The 13972-nt window shown below is 50.5% G+C and overlaps 1 protein-coding gene across 1 annotated transcript in view; it reads right to left on the bottom strand.

The window, feature by feature from the left end:
- Positions 1-8819: 8819 nt before the first annotated feature.
- Positions 8820-13972, bottom strand: part of GRIK3 (glutamate ionotropic receptor kainate type subunit 3) — a 63101-nt gene continuing 57948 nt past the window's right edge. The window contains exons 14-16 of the mRNA XM_072355320.1: positions 10260-10482; positions 9869-10119; positions 8820-9148 (exon numbers count right to left, since the gene is read on the bottom strand). Of these exons, the coding sequence (XP_072211421.1) occupies positions 8954-9148; positions 9869-10119; positions 10260-10482 (669 nt within the window). The 3' untranslated portion in view covers positions 8820-8953. The remainder of the gene's footprint in view (positions 9149-9868; positions 10120-10259; positions 10483-13972) is intronic.

Raw genomic sequence — 13972 nt, 5'->3', positions numbered from 1 at the left:
CTGCAATCCTGATCCTGAACCTAAACCGAACCCTAAACCTGACCTTGAACTTATCCTAACCCTAATGCTAATCCTAAACCTGACCCTAACCCTAACTGTAATCCTAACCCTGACCCTGATTCTAAACCTAATCCTGACCCTAACCCTAACTGTAATCCTAACCCTGACCCTAACCCTAACCCTAACCCTAACCCTAACCCTAACCCTAACCCTAACCCTAACCCTAACCCTAACCCTGACCCTAACCCTAACTGTAATCCTAACCCTGACCCTGATTCTAAACCTAATCCTGACCCTAACCCTAACTGTAATCCTAACCCTGACCCTAACCCTAACCCTAACCCTAACCCTAACCCTAACCCTAACCCTAACCCTAACCCTAACCCTGACCCTAACCCTAACCCTAACCCTAACCCTGACCCTGATTCTAAACCTAATCCTGACCCTAACCCTAATCGTAACCGTAACCCTAACCCTAACCCTAGCCCTGACCCTAACCCTAACCCTAACCCTAACCCTAACCCTAACCCTGACCTCACCCTTCCAGGCACAGAGCTCCGCTCCTCCCCCGCTGCCCCACTCACTTCTTCCCCATGCTCTGAGTGCAGCCAGAATGACAAAATCACGGCACACCTCTCGATCAAACAACGCTTTGATTGTCTGGGAGCTGAAAGAAACGTTTCTGATTTTTTTTTAAATACTGAATTGAAGCTGGATTGAGGGAAATTAACTGTCTTATTGAAAGAGAAAAGGTTCATTCAAAAGTCACTTTCTTTTGACTTGGCATTTCAAAGGCAAATGCCTTCAACAAGCCCGAGCCTTTGACTAATCGTGATGTACACAGAGCACTTTATCGCTCGTGGTTCAGTGGAAGGCTGGATCTCAGCTCGAACTGCTGCTCCCATCATCCCATCCCTGCAATGCACTCAGTGTGGTCGGGTCCTGAGCCCCTCCTGCCCAGCTTGGCATGCTTGCTGCCCTGCTGCTCCCTGCCAGATGACAGCTTTCAGGAGAGCATTAGTGATGAGGAGCTCCACTTTCATCAAGGAAAATAATTAGTGGGAATGCATGCAGTTTACAAAAGCGGTTCAATTAAAGAGAATAACAAGCCTTTTACAGCAACAAAGGAAGGGCTAAGTAGACCTCAGTGAGTAAATAAAGCTGCAATCAGTGCGATTAACTTGAAATCTCAGGAAGGCCTGGACTGGATTGGTATTCCAGCAGCCTAATGTCTCTTGTGGGACCACAGAAGAAATCATTCCACATTTTAGGGGGAATGCGAGGCCCAAATTAATTGTGAACAAGTAAAAAAAGGGGGAAAAAAGTGGCAAGTGTTATTTTGCTCGACATTTCTTGTCTTTGGCAGCTCAGGTTTTGGTTGGTGATCCCTTTGTGAGGCTGCAGTGCAGCAGAAGATTCCCATCTTCACTCCTTGATTCCCACCCCATTGCTGGGGCTCTCAGCTCATCAGTGCTGGTGCTGCTGCCTGCATCCATCCTCCAGCTCAGCCCAGCCATCCCCTTCCAGGCGATGCCCTCTCTGAATGAATCCAGTGTTATTCAGGGGAAAGAAAAGGAAACATAATTTCTGTCTTAAAATCGATGAGGTAGGTGACAGTTATCACTGTGCCTCCCATTGTGGGATCTCCCTCTGTAGACACCACAATGAGGCTGTGAGCTATAGGTGCACACACAGCAGCCCCCCCGGCTCCCCCCTGACCAGCAGCAGAGGGGTGAAGCCTCATCCTGCAGAGCAGTTGGATTCCTCTAATTCAATTAGGCTTCTCAAGGTCTCCTCTTGCTAAATACGGCGTCTCAGCAGAACAAAACAAACACTCAGCCTGGATTCTGCGGATCAGCCTTTTGAGGCACCCCAGAGAGATGCGTGATGTTTAAAACAGACGGCAGGCAGGTAGAAGCAAAACAACCCATGCATGGGCATGCAGCTGGGTAAACAGCTCTGCTGTGCTCCTCTGGGTGCAGCTGGCTCCAGCCTGATAGTGAGGGCAGCACGGGAGCAATTGCTTTGTACCTACTCAGGGTTTTGCATTGATCCCCCTCAGCCCCCATAGTGCAATTCATGACTATTCTCACTTAAGCACGCTGGTTCTGTGAACCCAATCTGGGGTAGCTTGCATTGCAGCAGGAAGGGCACCATGAGAATGACCTTTTCCCAGTGCTGAGTGCTGGGCAGTGCCTGCTGCAGGAACAGCAGCTCCGAGGTGATGGGGTCAGGCTCTGCAGTGCGCTGCCAACCCCCCCCCAAATAGTGGCATTTTGTGCAGGAGAAGGAGCAACGTTTGCATTAAGCCTTGCGAAGTTTTGATAACCTGGTTTCCCTCGGGGGAGGCTTTAGGCAGGATAATGTATAGCCCACTGTTGTATGTTCCGAATTCCATTTGCTGGAGATCAGTATTTTATTGCTAGAGCAGTGCTTAAAAATTGTTCTCTATTTTCTCAGCGTTGTGGGAATTTCTGGCACCTGGAGAGGGAAGAAAAGGATTATTTTTTTTTTGATAAGATGTGGCCTCAGTCTTTATTTATGGGCTCTGATGAGAGTCTTTACCCCCACAAATTAATCCTCCTGGTTCCCTGCAGAGGGGCTGTCATGAAACCTGGCTGGGCCCCCCAGCACAGGCTCTGAGCACATAGTTCGGGTACACCTGGTGGCTGTCACTGCCCGGCCACCAGCAGCACTGAGCTCCAGCAGCTCTGCCTAAAAATAGGACTCTTTGAGTCTCTTCTTTTGTCCCTCTTTTTATCCCATCCTTCAGCAGCCGCCGGGGCCAGCCATGTGTTGTACTTTAATGCCTCCCCAGTGGCTGGTCCTTTGATTTGCTGTGCATTGCCTTCAGCTCCAGCACCTCTCCTCCAGTTCTGCAGCCAGCATGTCCCCAGATGGCACTGCTGCCTCCATCCTGTGCCCATCACCTTCACACTGCCCGTGTCCCTCCCCCCCTTGATATGCCCGTGTCCCTCAACACGCCCTCCCTGCTTGGCTGCCCATTGCTTTCAGCAGCACAGCTTCTAAAGGCTGTGGGTTGGGAGCATGCATCTGCACCATGGGGAGGTCAGGGAGCCCAGAGGTGCGAGCAGGACGTGCTTCCCCTCATCACCACTGCAGTATGTTTAAGCTCCTCGTGTTTCTTGTTTTATGGCTGTGTTTTCCAAGTGGTACCACAATACTTAATTGCCGCAGTTACTGAAATACTTGGATAATTACCTTCTATTCCTGTTCTCCTACATTAGCTGTGTGAGCTCAGCAGTGGCTCTGCAGTTGTCATCAGACGTTCCTTCTGGACAGCAGCACCAGACAAATGGGTCTGCTTCTCCCTTTGGGGCAATGACAGTTTAAAAATGCCCCGTCCTGCCTGCACTTGCTCCATTTGGCAGCTTTTTGGTACTTTATATCATTTGGCCGTGATCCCCTGTCTAAACCATGTCCAACATTTCATGCAATAAACTTAATGGACTTTTCCATCTTTGAACAGCTGAATTCTTTCTGAGCAGCTGCTCTGGGTTATTGATGGCCTCATTAGAGCTCTGCCTTAGGCCTGTCACCAGACTCTGGGAGACTTTTACATATTCCAGGACGTAACAGAGCAAAGTGTCTCCAGATGATCTCAGAGCACAGCTTGGATCTGGAGAGCTCAAGGTGGGTGAGGAGGACTGGGAGATACTGATGGGAACAGCCATGGGGATGCAGGGGCCCCAGCACAACATTGTTCCCAGTGCTGGTGGACCAACATGCTTGGGGTGTGCTCTGTATATTCAGTTAGGAGTAAATCAAAGCAGCAGGAAGCCATCGAGCCATCCGAATCTCAGACAGCTTTGTTTGTGTCATTTTCATTTTCCTGGTTAATCGAATTGGTTGGAATTAGAGGGTTTGTCTGGATAATAACATTTTCTAACCCTCTGGAACACAAGAGGGTTCGGCTGTGGAGAATGCTGATGTAAAGAGAGCGATGCTGATTGCAATAACCTGGCCCTAGATAGCATCAATTACCCACTTGTGGGGGGATATCTGTGTGCTGGCTGCCAGCCCTGCACTATTCCTGCCTGCAGGGATTACACTGCACCCAGCATCCCTCAGCCTGCAGTGGTGCTTGTGCCGGGCACAGGGCGCAGTGGCATTCTCATTGCAGAATACAACTGTTTTGGCAGCCTGTCAGATCGCATATTGATTACAGCCTGGCTGTCTCCTTTGCTAATTGTCTCTTCTCTCGTGCCCCTCGGTGGCTGCTGAAGCTGGAGGCTGCTGGGTGGCAGAGATAGGGGCACGTGGCGATGGCTGGGCTCAGTGCTGGTGGCACAGCACAGTGCTGAGCATTGGGCCCCACCAGCCTGACTCTGCTGCCAACCAAAGGAGTCCCCCCGTGCTCTGCTCCTGTTTGAATAGGCGAGAGCTGCAAAGCCATTAGCTGCGAGCGTGTTCCTTAATGTGGCATAAGCAGCTAAAGAAGATGTATTTATGCTCCTTCATTTGCAATTGATAATCTCGAGAGTGAGAGGCTGGTAATAAATAGTCTCGCTGGGGCTCCCGTCCCGTTGCAGCCCACGCTACAGAAGGGAATAGATGGCTCATTTGCATAAGATAATGAAACTGCAGCGAAATAGTAAAATTGCAAAGCAACTTTGTTTTAATAATGACAGATGCTTCTTAAACACTTTAGTGATGCCTCTCCGAGAGGTTTCAGCCACAAGCAGAATGAGATTCTTGCATTGAAACCCAGAGCCTTCCTGCGTGATATGCCTCTCCTCTTCCCCATGTTGCAGTGATGCCCTCACCCTGTGCTCTGCCCTGTGCCCCTCCTTCATGTAACAACCCCAGTGGTTATAGGGCCACTGTTGGTGTCCTCTGTCCTCGTGCCATGGGATTGGAGCTTTGCTTTGGGATCAGAGGATGCTGCTGCAGATGGAGCAGTTCCACTGTGATGCAGGCTATGCAGGTTAGGAATCCACAATGCAGACAGGCCCCGTGGACCTGTGTTCCCTGGGGTTCACCCTGCTCTGCCCAATGGGATGGACTGATGCTCGCAGGGAGCACGGAGCCTTTTTATGAGTGAAATCCATCGTCTGATGAAATATTCATCACACGTGATTGGCAGCACTGTGCGGGCTGAGTGACAGGGTTAATTACTGCCTGCTGATAAGGATTCATGGCCGCAGCCAGCACAGCGCGGTGCCTTGGGAGGCTCCCAGCAGCAACCCCACGTGCCCCCAGTGCTGAAGGAGCCATGAGAAGGCATCGGCTCCTTTTACCTTTTCTCCCCTTCTTCTTTTTGCCGTATCCTCTGCATGCTGATCAGGGCTCAGAACAAAAAGAAGAGCTCTGCAGGGTCCTCCTTGGTGAGGACGTCGATGTCGTTCCAGGGCTGGTGTGAAACATAGAGATGAAGAGTTTTATCAGATGACCCTTAGAAATAATTACAGCGGGGAGGGATTCTTTTGACCAGGGAATGGCAGCTTTTGGGGGCAATTCAATGCAAGCACAGAGCCCAAAAGGGCTGAGATGCACCCACGGCTGTGCCATCCCCTGCACTGAGCACAGCCATGCAGTGCTGTCCCTCCCTGTGGTCCATGGGTGGGCTGTGATGGGCTGGCTGCAATTAGGAGCAACATTCCAAGTAAGGGAGATGGAGACATCAGGCACAGAATGGGGCGGGTTTTGTTGTTTTCTAGAAACCATTTGTTTTTCTTTTTTATTTATTTAAAATTTAAAACCATATGACTTCATACAGCAAACTGTGCACTTCGATAGATCACAGTGTCTTAAAAAGGAAAATAATCGGCATTTTTTTCTTTTTTCTTTTCTTGGAAATCTTATTTACATCAGCCTCGAATGATCAGCCAGTAACACAGTTACTATGAAACCAAAATCGTTACAAAATGCTTACAAAAAACTATATTCATAGAAATTCTGCATGTCCACAAAGGAAATTCCCCTGAATGTCAAGGAGACCAGTTTGTTTGTTTGTTTTTTGTGTTGGGTTTTTATTTTCCCTTCTATTTTTCCTTCTTATTTTTTTTCCACGCTCTTTTTCCATTGCCGTCGTTGTTGGTTGGTTGCTTTTTTTGTTCTCCTTTCTCCTTTTCTTTCTATCCTTTTCTTGTTGTTTGATGGAGGTGTGGGCACTGCAGGGCATCCCACACTGCAAGGCTGTGGGTTGGGGACCCCCACGGGTGGCAGCTGTGGGGCTGAGTGATGCCCCTCCGTGTGCTGGTCCCATGGGTTTGTAGTGTTGGGTTCTTTACCCAGCTCTCATCAGATCAGCCTAAATAAAAGAGCAGCCCCAGAAGGATCTGCCCATGTGTCCCTGCTCTGTCCCACAAAAGAAGGAGAAAGCAGGTGAGAAAGGGACAGTGAAGGGGGATGGCAACACTGTGGGTACAGTTCCGTAGCCCCAAGGTGGTTTTATTTGTTTCCTCCTCACTTTTTCAGTCCCTCTGCCCTCCAAGCAAGGAATGAACCTGCTTGAAAGTTGGAAGTCAGATCCCTAAGATGTGGGTGGCTGGTAGCCATGAGCAGGTCACAGGGCAGCTTGCAAAAGGCTTTGATGCTTTGTCATCATATCTGCGCCTTATGGGGTCTCCCCTCTGCCATCTGCCAGTTTCCTCACTGCTGCCTGCACAGCACTGCACAGCCCAGCTCCAGCTGCGTTCCAGCTGCATTCCCCCTGCATCCCATCTGCATCCCTTCTGCATCCCAGCTGCATCCCAGCTGCATTCCATCCTGCTCCTGCATACTGCTGAGATCAGAGCTGCCCAGCACAGTGAGCAGGGCTGGGAGGGCATGGGGCTGGTGGTCTCTCTACTTTGAGCTCCCTGCCCAGCAGCACAATGATGTCAGTAGAGCTGATGCTTCCTGGGAGCAAGCAGGATTGTGGTGGCCGAACCACACGGGTGTGTGGAGTGCTGGCGTGTGGTTGGAGAGAGAAGGGAGAAGGCAGAGCTGCAGTGGTTTGTGTTGCTGGCCGACAGCACGAGCAGTGCTGGTGCTCACCTGTCACTCTGGGGCATTTGTGAGTAAAAGGAAATTGAGCTGGTGTCAAAGATGAATAACCGGTGCTCGTGGCAGTGGTGATATTTAGCTCAATAAAAAAAAAGAGGTCTGCAGAGAAGCAAAGTGAATGCTTTGCTTTGGGGGGTGGTTTGCTCTCAGCACATGTAAAGCAGGTTTCAAGCTTTGTTTTTATCTTTGCCGTGGTTGTAAAAATCTCTGTCTAATGGCTTATAAATCTGCAAGGGGAGCATCAGCTCTGCTCCTCTGCCCAGCCCTGGGGTGCTGAGGAGCATTGGTGGGGGCCCATCAGCTCAGGAAGCAGAGCTGTGCTCATGGTGCATCCTCAGCAGTGGGTGCCCAGTCAGCAAACTGACCATGGTGATATGAGCACTGTGAGGAGGCAGCTTTCAGCTCTGACTTTTCACAATTGCTATGAGAAAGTGGAAATAAATGTGAATTCTTTGCATATCTCTGCTTGAGTCAAACTACGACGAATCCGTTTTTAGGTTCGGGTCTTTACGTTATTTCTTTACATCGGGGGAGAACAAAATAAAGACAAATTCTGCTTGGAGGTAGGGGGTAATGGGGGAGGGGAAAAGAGCTGTCTCCCCTTGGTCTAGGTTGCTAATTGGGATCAGCTCCAAGGAAACCTCACTGATGGAGGGTGGGAAGAAGCCCCCCCGTGCTGTGGGATGCTGGGCAGGGGCTGGGGCTGCACTTTCCTTCAACACCAGTGTCTGCAGCAGAGCTGTGAAGCACTTTTTGCAGTGCTCGTGTGCTTGTGGTGCTCGGGGTGATGGTGGGTCTGCTTGCTTCTTTTTGCAGTGGTTGGTTGGGGAGAAATGGGTTGTGTTCCCATGGAGGGACGGAGCGGAGCGGCGCTGCTCAGCTTTCCTTTCGGTTAGCAGAGGGGTCTTTGGTAATTCTGACTCGATTGGTGCTCAGGACCAGCCTTCTGGGTTAGCAACCTGAAAAGAAGAACACAGTGCATGGAAGATTCCTTAAGAACACATGAGTGCATTTGTGTGGAGCTGTGGGTGGGTGAGAGGCACTGGGCTGAGCTGGCACCGTGTGCTGGGACCCCACCAGGATGCTTAGGTGTGAACACAGAGCTTCAGCCAGCTTCATGGCACCTGTCCTGTCCTCCTCTGGGACACAGCTCTCCTCCCATCTCTGCTGCAGCCCATGGGCTCTGCTGCCTGGCAGCAGGGGGAGGAACCAGCCTGTGTGGTGTGGGGCATTGGGGCAGCCCCAGGCTGGCAGCAGTTCCTCGCAGTCCCCACACACACCATGCCAGCCCCTTCCTGCCCACTGCAGTTCCATTCCAGCTTGCTGGGCTCTGTTGTGGGCTCTACTGATGGCAGCTGAGGTGCCTCCTCCATGCCAGCAGCTGCAACGCGTCGGGGGGGCTTCTCCTGTCCCTTGCTCCCAGGTGTGCCATACACACCCGATGGACAACGTGTCCCTTTATTGCCATGCTGGAGGAGCTGTGCTCGGGGGCTCCTCGTTGCCCGCCAGGGCTCAGTTTGGCTCAATTCAGTTGTGCCTCCGCTTGTTCTCGCTGTGTAAACATCAGACTGTGGTGGGGCGTTGGGCTGCACGAGGCCAAGGAGCAAAGCTGTAAAAAAGTATGAGGAATGCAAGAAAAAAAAACAAGAAAAACAAAAGGGAGAAGCCCCGAGAGCCACAGTGCAGTGCAGTGCAGTGCAGTCTGTGCTTTGACGTTGTTGCTTCTGCGCCGGTGATGGATGCAGCTGTGTTGAAAGGCCTTGTTCTTGAAATGAACCAAACCAAGCTTTGTTGGTTTTTTCCCCCTTTCTTTCTTTTTTCTTTTTTCTTTTTTCCCCCCTTTTATTTCCTTTCTTTTCTGTTGTTGTTTTTAAGTCCTTTCTTCCCTACTTCGGAGCGCATCCTTTGCACATCCTTCCCTCCCACCCCCAGGTCCCGCTGCCTATGGGAACACAGGCGTCAGGCCGGTGTTGCAGCTCATACTGTCCTTCCCTGGCAGCCTCCGGTCGTTGAAGGTGTGCATGTTGATCACAGCATCTGCCTTCACCATGACGGGGGGTGGAGGTTTGTGCTTGACCCGGCGCTGGCAGGTGAGCGATAGCCGGATCTCATCAGCCACTGCACTGCAGAAGGAGCGCTGCAGAGAGGAGGGACAGAACGGTCCATTACTGCCCCATGCCTGCAGTGTTGGAGCTCAGCTCTGCAGCAGCAGAGGTTTAGGGTGTACTGAAGGCATGGGGTTGGATATTTGGAGGGATTTCTTCTCCAATGAGCAGTGATGCAGTGGCACAGACTGCCCAGGGAGCGGTGTGGTCACCATCCGAATGGTGGGGATGTGGCACTGAGGGATGTGTGGGCATGGAGTTGCACTTTGGGGCTGAGAGGGCTTTTCTGACCTCAGTGACTTTGTGATTCTGTGATCAGCTGTGCTCAGTGGGACTTTAGCAGTGTGCAAGCTTTGGGGCTGACCCTCTTTGCCTTGGTAAAGTTGTACATTGGGTACACTAACTCCGGCTGAGCTCTGGAGGGCTTGTTGTGTGATCCCTGCTGCTGGGGGCTGGTAGGGTTATGAATCAGAGAGGCAGAGTCCTGCTGCAGTGAGCAGGTGTCTGCAGCTGTCTGCCCTGACACACAGGCTGACTGTTTTGCTGTGGTTGTGCACACGGATGCACTTCCCATTACTGCACCGCAGCACGCAGGAAGGACACTCCTATAGGCTGCCTTTCCATGCCACGGGCACTCATTGTCCACAGGATGGGATAGGCAGGGAGCATGGGGAAAGCACCCAGGGGTGCTGTGGGCTCAGGAAAGGGAAATCCTCAATGCTGGGCTAGCAGGGAGGTGTAGGGATTGGTACCTGCTCGCGTTCTGCCGTCTTCCGCAGCTTGTAGATGAACTCCACCATGGCCACAAAGACTGAGAGCACCAAACCTGCTGCCAGCACGATGAAAATGCCGCCGATGTTCTGGATGCCCAGGGCACTGGCCTCCTTGTTCTCATCCTCAGGACAGCCGTTCCCCCGCCACCACTTCTCCTTCATGACGTGCAGCTTGTCCTCCTCCTGCAGCTGCAGGATGGCGATGGTGATCTTGTCCCGGTACGGTGAGCCTGGGGGCAAACAGCACAAAGTGGGGATGTCCTCCCGGCGAAGAGAACCTCCAGACCTCTCTTTGGGAAGGTGGTCCATAGGAGCTTTGGTGTTTGGAAATGGGCTGCTGGGAGAGGATTGTCTCCCTATGGCCACTTACCCATGGGGGTCCCAATCCCGTAGCCCTTGGAGTCGATGAGCCCCCCGACCTGGGTGAGGTTGCAGTTCCTCTGGGTGATGTATTCGATGGTGGTGGACTCCATCAGCAGGGCGTAGTCGGCCGTCAGGGTCCTCTGGATCCCTTCCTCGTTGTTCTTAACGAGAGCTGTGGGTTTGCTGCTCATGAAAGCCCACATTTTTTCAAAGGTAGATATTTTGGATTTCTGGGAAAATGATACAAAAATAAGAATTAATAGCCTGTCTGCTGAGAGGAAGAAAAATGCACCTTTACAGTATAAAAAAAGGACACCCCACGACAATGAGAGAAGACAGAGAATGTTTTGGAAAGTCTGTTTTCCTTTCTCTCGCAGGCTCTGTTGTATTCCTGTCTTTCCCCAAGCATCACAAGGGAACGTCTCCTCTGAGCTGTGTGCAACTGCCAAGCAAATTTAACGTACCCAAATCAACAGAGGCTTGGAAATATTGGAGAAGATTGTCTTCTGGTTAAAAATAGGGTATTCTTCCATGAGCAGCAGGCATTCTGATAGCAAGGAGGAACGTTGCTCTTTGTACAGGCAGGTTTTTCTTCTAGGAAATATAGTGGGTGAGAAGAAATGTGGCTCTTTTTGGTCTTTCCATAGCATATTAAATACAGCCTTTGCCCGTGACCACCCTCTGGGTTTGTTGTTGTGCTGGGGATGGGAGCTCATCCTGCACATGGTTCTGGCTGCTTCTACCTGTATACATATATATACAAGGGGAAACGTGCTAAGCCAGACTGCCCCTCTTTGTGCTCAGTTCACCTCCTTCTTTCAGCATGTGGGCTTGTGGCTGTGGTCACCCATCCAGCACCCCAGGCCCAGTAGTGCCAAATGGAGACGAGCCATTCCTCTGCTGCTGACCCATGGGCTCATCCCTGCTGGAACAGCCACGGACTCATTGATGTCAATTAGAATTCAGACTCGTTATAATCCGCTGATGAACCTGCGGTACGGGAGCGAGCTGCATTCAGGAGGCAGGATAATCTCCCTTGCCTGAAAATCCGGTCCAGTGCCCGTGAGCCAGATTTGTGGCATCTATCAAGCCTCAAAGAGCAGCAAGAAATGTCGCCTCCAAAAGGATTATTAAATATCTGTGCATTACGATGGGTAATTGAAATGAACAGCGCACTCGAGTTGCCGATAACGACTTGTTTAACATTTATATAGTTCAGATCAGAGGCCTCTGGGTTCACTGGCTCTCCCTTTTGCTCTTTCTCTTCCTGCATTTAATGCTCCTTGGGTGTTGACACAGGGCTCTTAAACAACATCAGTGTTCTCCCAGTTTAAAGCACAGAGCAAAATAAACTGGCAAAAAATCAATAGGCTGCATTTAGTGAAGCTAATAGGACTTGCATGAGGCATTGTAGCTCTTCAGGCAGCTTAAATTACACCAGACAGGGCTGCCTGGAATAGAAAAAAAAAAACCACTTTTCTCTTCTCTGCTCTTCTTAAATCCCTTCTTTTGACCTGCTGCAGGGACTTCATTGTGTTTGGAAATAGCAGGCTGGATGCTGTGTGGCTCCAGCGTAGGGTCCTGGGCTGCAGACCTTCCTGCTTGCTGCAGCCCCAGCCTTGTGCCTGCCCAGCAAGCTGTAGTGGCCTCATCCTCCCCAAACAGAGCCCTGGGGTGAGCTGTGCCTGCAAGGTCAGAGCACAGCTCAGCACAGCTCGGTACATCTCTGCTTTGGCTGAGCTCTGCAGTCTGCAACCCTCCACCTCCCCATGGGGAATTTATTTCCAGTTAGTTTCTTTAACTCGGCTAACAGGAGATAAGAGCAGTCCCTTTCCAAGTGAAAATTCGCCAGCTGTAATTCTCAGCGCAGCACCAGCGGTTTGATAGAGCTGCCTATTTGTTAGAAGTCCAATTTAGAAGCATTTGTCAGTCATGGTGAGAGCAGCCATCAATCAGGCACTGCGGGAGGAATGTGGAGCTGCAGCTCACACCTCACTTCAGATGGTCTGATTTATCTGTGGGCTGTGGGTGATGTCCCAGAAGCAAACCCATCCTCGTTATGCACAGTAATTTGTTAGCACTGAGTTGATACTCAGTGAGTACATGCATTGTATTCACGTTGTGGGATGTGAATACAACATCTGGAGGTGCTCAAGACCAGGTTGGATGGAGCCCTGGGCAGCCAGGCAACAAGGCAACCCAGGCAGGGGGTTGGAACTTAATGATCCTTGGGGTCCTTTTCACCCTAAGGCATTGTATGGTGGCGAGCAGCCCCTGCCCTGGAGCTGAGTGAGGGGAGTGCAGAGGTGGGCAGCAGCCCCACTGTGTGCAGGGAGTGCAGGAACTCAACGCCTCTGAGCTCATTCTTTAGAGTCACAGCTCAGGAGCTGCCTTTAATAACCAATGCTTCAAGAGCAGTCACCCAAATAAATTAATGGAATAGTTTAGACGAGGCAATATGAGGCATCTTGCCAAGACATATATGCTTTTTTATCAGTGAAATTGGCAAGAAAGTAACTTTCAGGCTGACGATTTTCAATTCCAGCCTGTATGAAAAAATAAATTGATTTTCCCCAACTGAAGATACTTACTCTGGAGGATTTAACATTTCTGTACAAGTGAATGTCTGTGTACACACATCCACACACCCTCACATTAAACCCCACGTTTGTTCAGAGCGAGACAGCATCTCCTGCATGATATGAAGGATTCCTGGCATGATCCGCAATGAAAGCGAGATGCTGCTCCCAAATTAATTGATCTGTTTACTCCTGTAACTCAATCTGCATCGCCAGGAAATAAATAGCTGCTCCGAGGTTCTTCTGGTGACAGTGGCAGTCTGCTGATGTGGTTGGGAAGCTCTCGGTGCTGTGGTTTGGAGGGAGGGTGGGGGTCTCAGGGTGGTCAGCAAACAGCTCTGCCAGCTGCTTGTGCTGAGTGAGTGCAGCACTGAGTGAGTGCAGCATCCCCTGTGCTGTGCCCATGTGTGTGTGTCAGGGCAATGCTGGTATTCGTCTCCAAACAGCAATGGCAGAACGCAGAGGAAGGGAAATGTGCCGCAGCAATAAGCTGTGCCAAGTGCCCATTAGAAGCCCAGAGAATGATTCTGATGCATAATGATAGGAAGCCATAAAGATGCTGTGTCCTTGGTTTATAAAAAAAAAAAGAAAAAGATAGTTTCCTTTTATTTCCATATAAAACTCTTATTGGAACAAGCAGTTAAAGCACCCCAGTAAAAGGCTGTGCCTTCCAATGGCTGTGCCTTCAGAAGGCAGCATTGTGCTCAGCCAGCAGCCATGGTGAGGTGAACTACTACAGACCACTAGAGCCCCCATCAGACCCCCCACCACACACAGGGCATTAAGGAGGCAGAACCCTACCTTCATGAAGGAGGGCAAGTATTGAATATACATACACCACCCAGGAAAACCTTTGTGTATGTAACACCAGCAGTGTGTGTAAGCTGAAGCTCAGTCGTGCATGGTAGTGTGCAAGGATCCTCTCATACCTTTGGCACCGAGAATATAAAGCATGCCTCTGTGTTCTGCCATGGCCTTTTCTTGCAAGACAGCTTTTTAAGGTCACCATTAAATTCAAACTCCTCTCCAAGCTGGGATGCTCCTTGCTGAGGTTAATCACCCCTCATTTCCATTCCTTTATTCACTTGCTCTTTTCTACAAGTGTGTTTTTAAAGGCCAACTGAGGTTCCAAAGGTCTTTT

This window comes from Excalfactoria chinensis, chromosome 22 (assembly GCF_039878825.1).
Source record: "Excalfactoria chinensis isolate bCotChi1 chromosome 22, bCotChi1.hap2, whole genome shotgun sequence".
Lineage (NCBI taxonomy): Eukaryota > Metazoa > Chordata > Aves > Galliformes > Phasianidae > Excalfactoria > Excalfactoria chinensis.
Note: the sequence above shows the minus strand (reverse complement) of the source record. Positions and strands in the feature narration are given on the sequence as shown.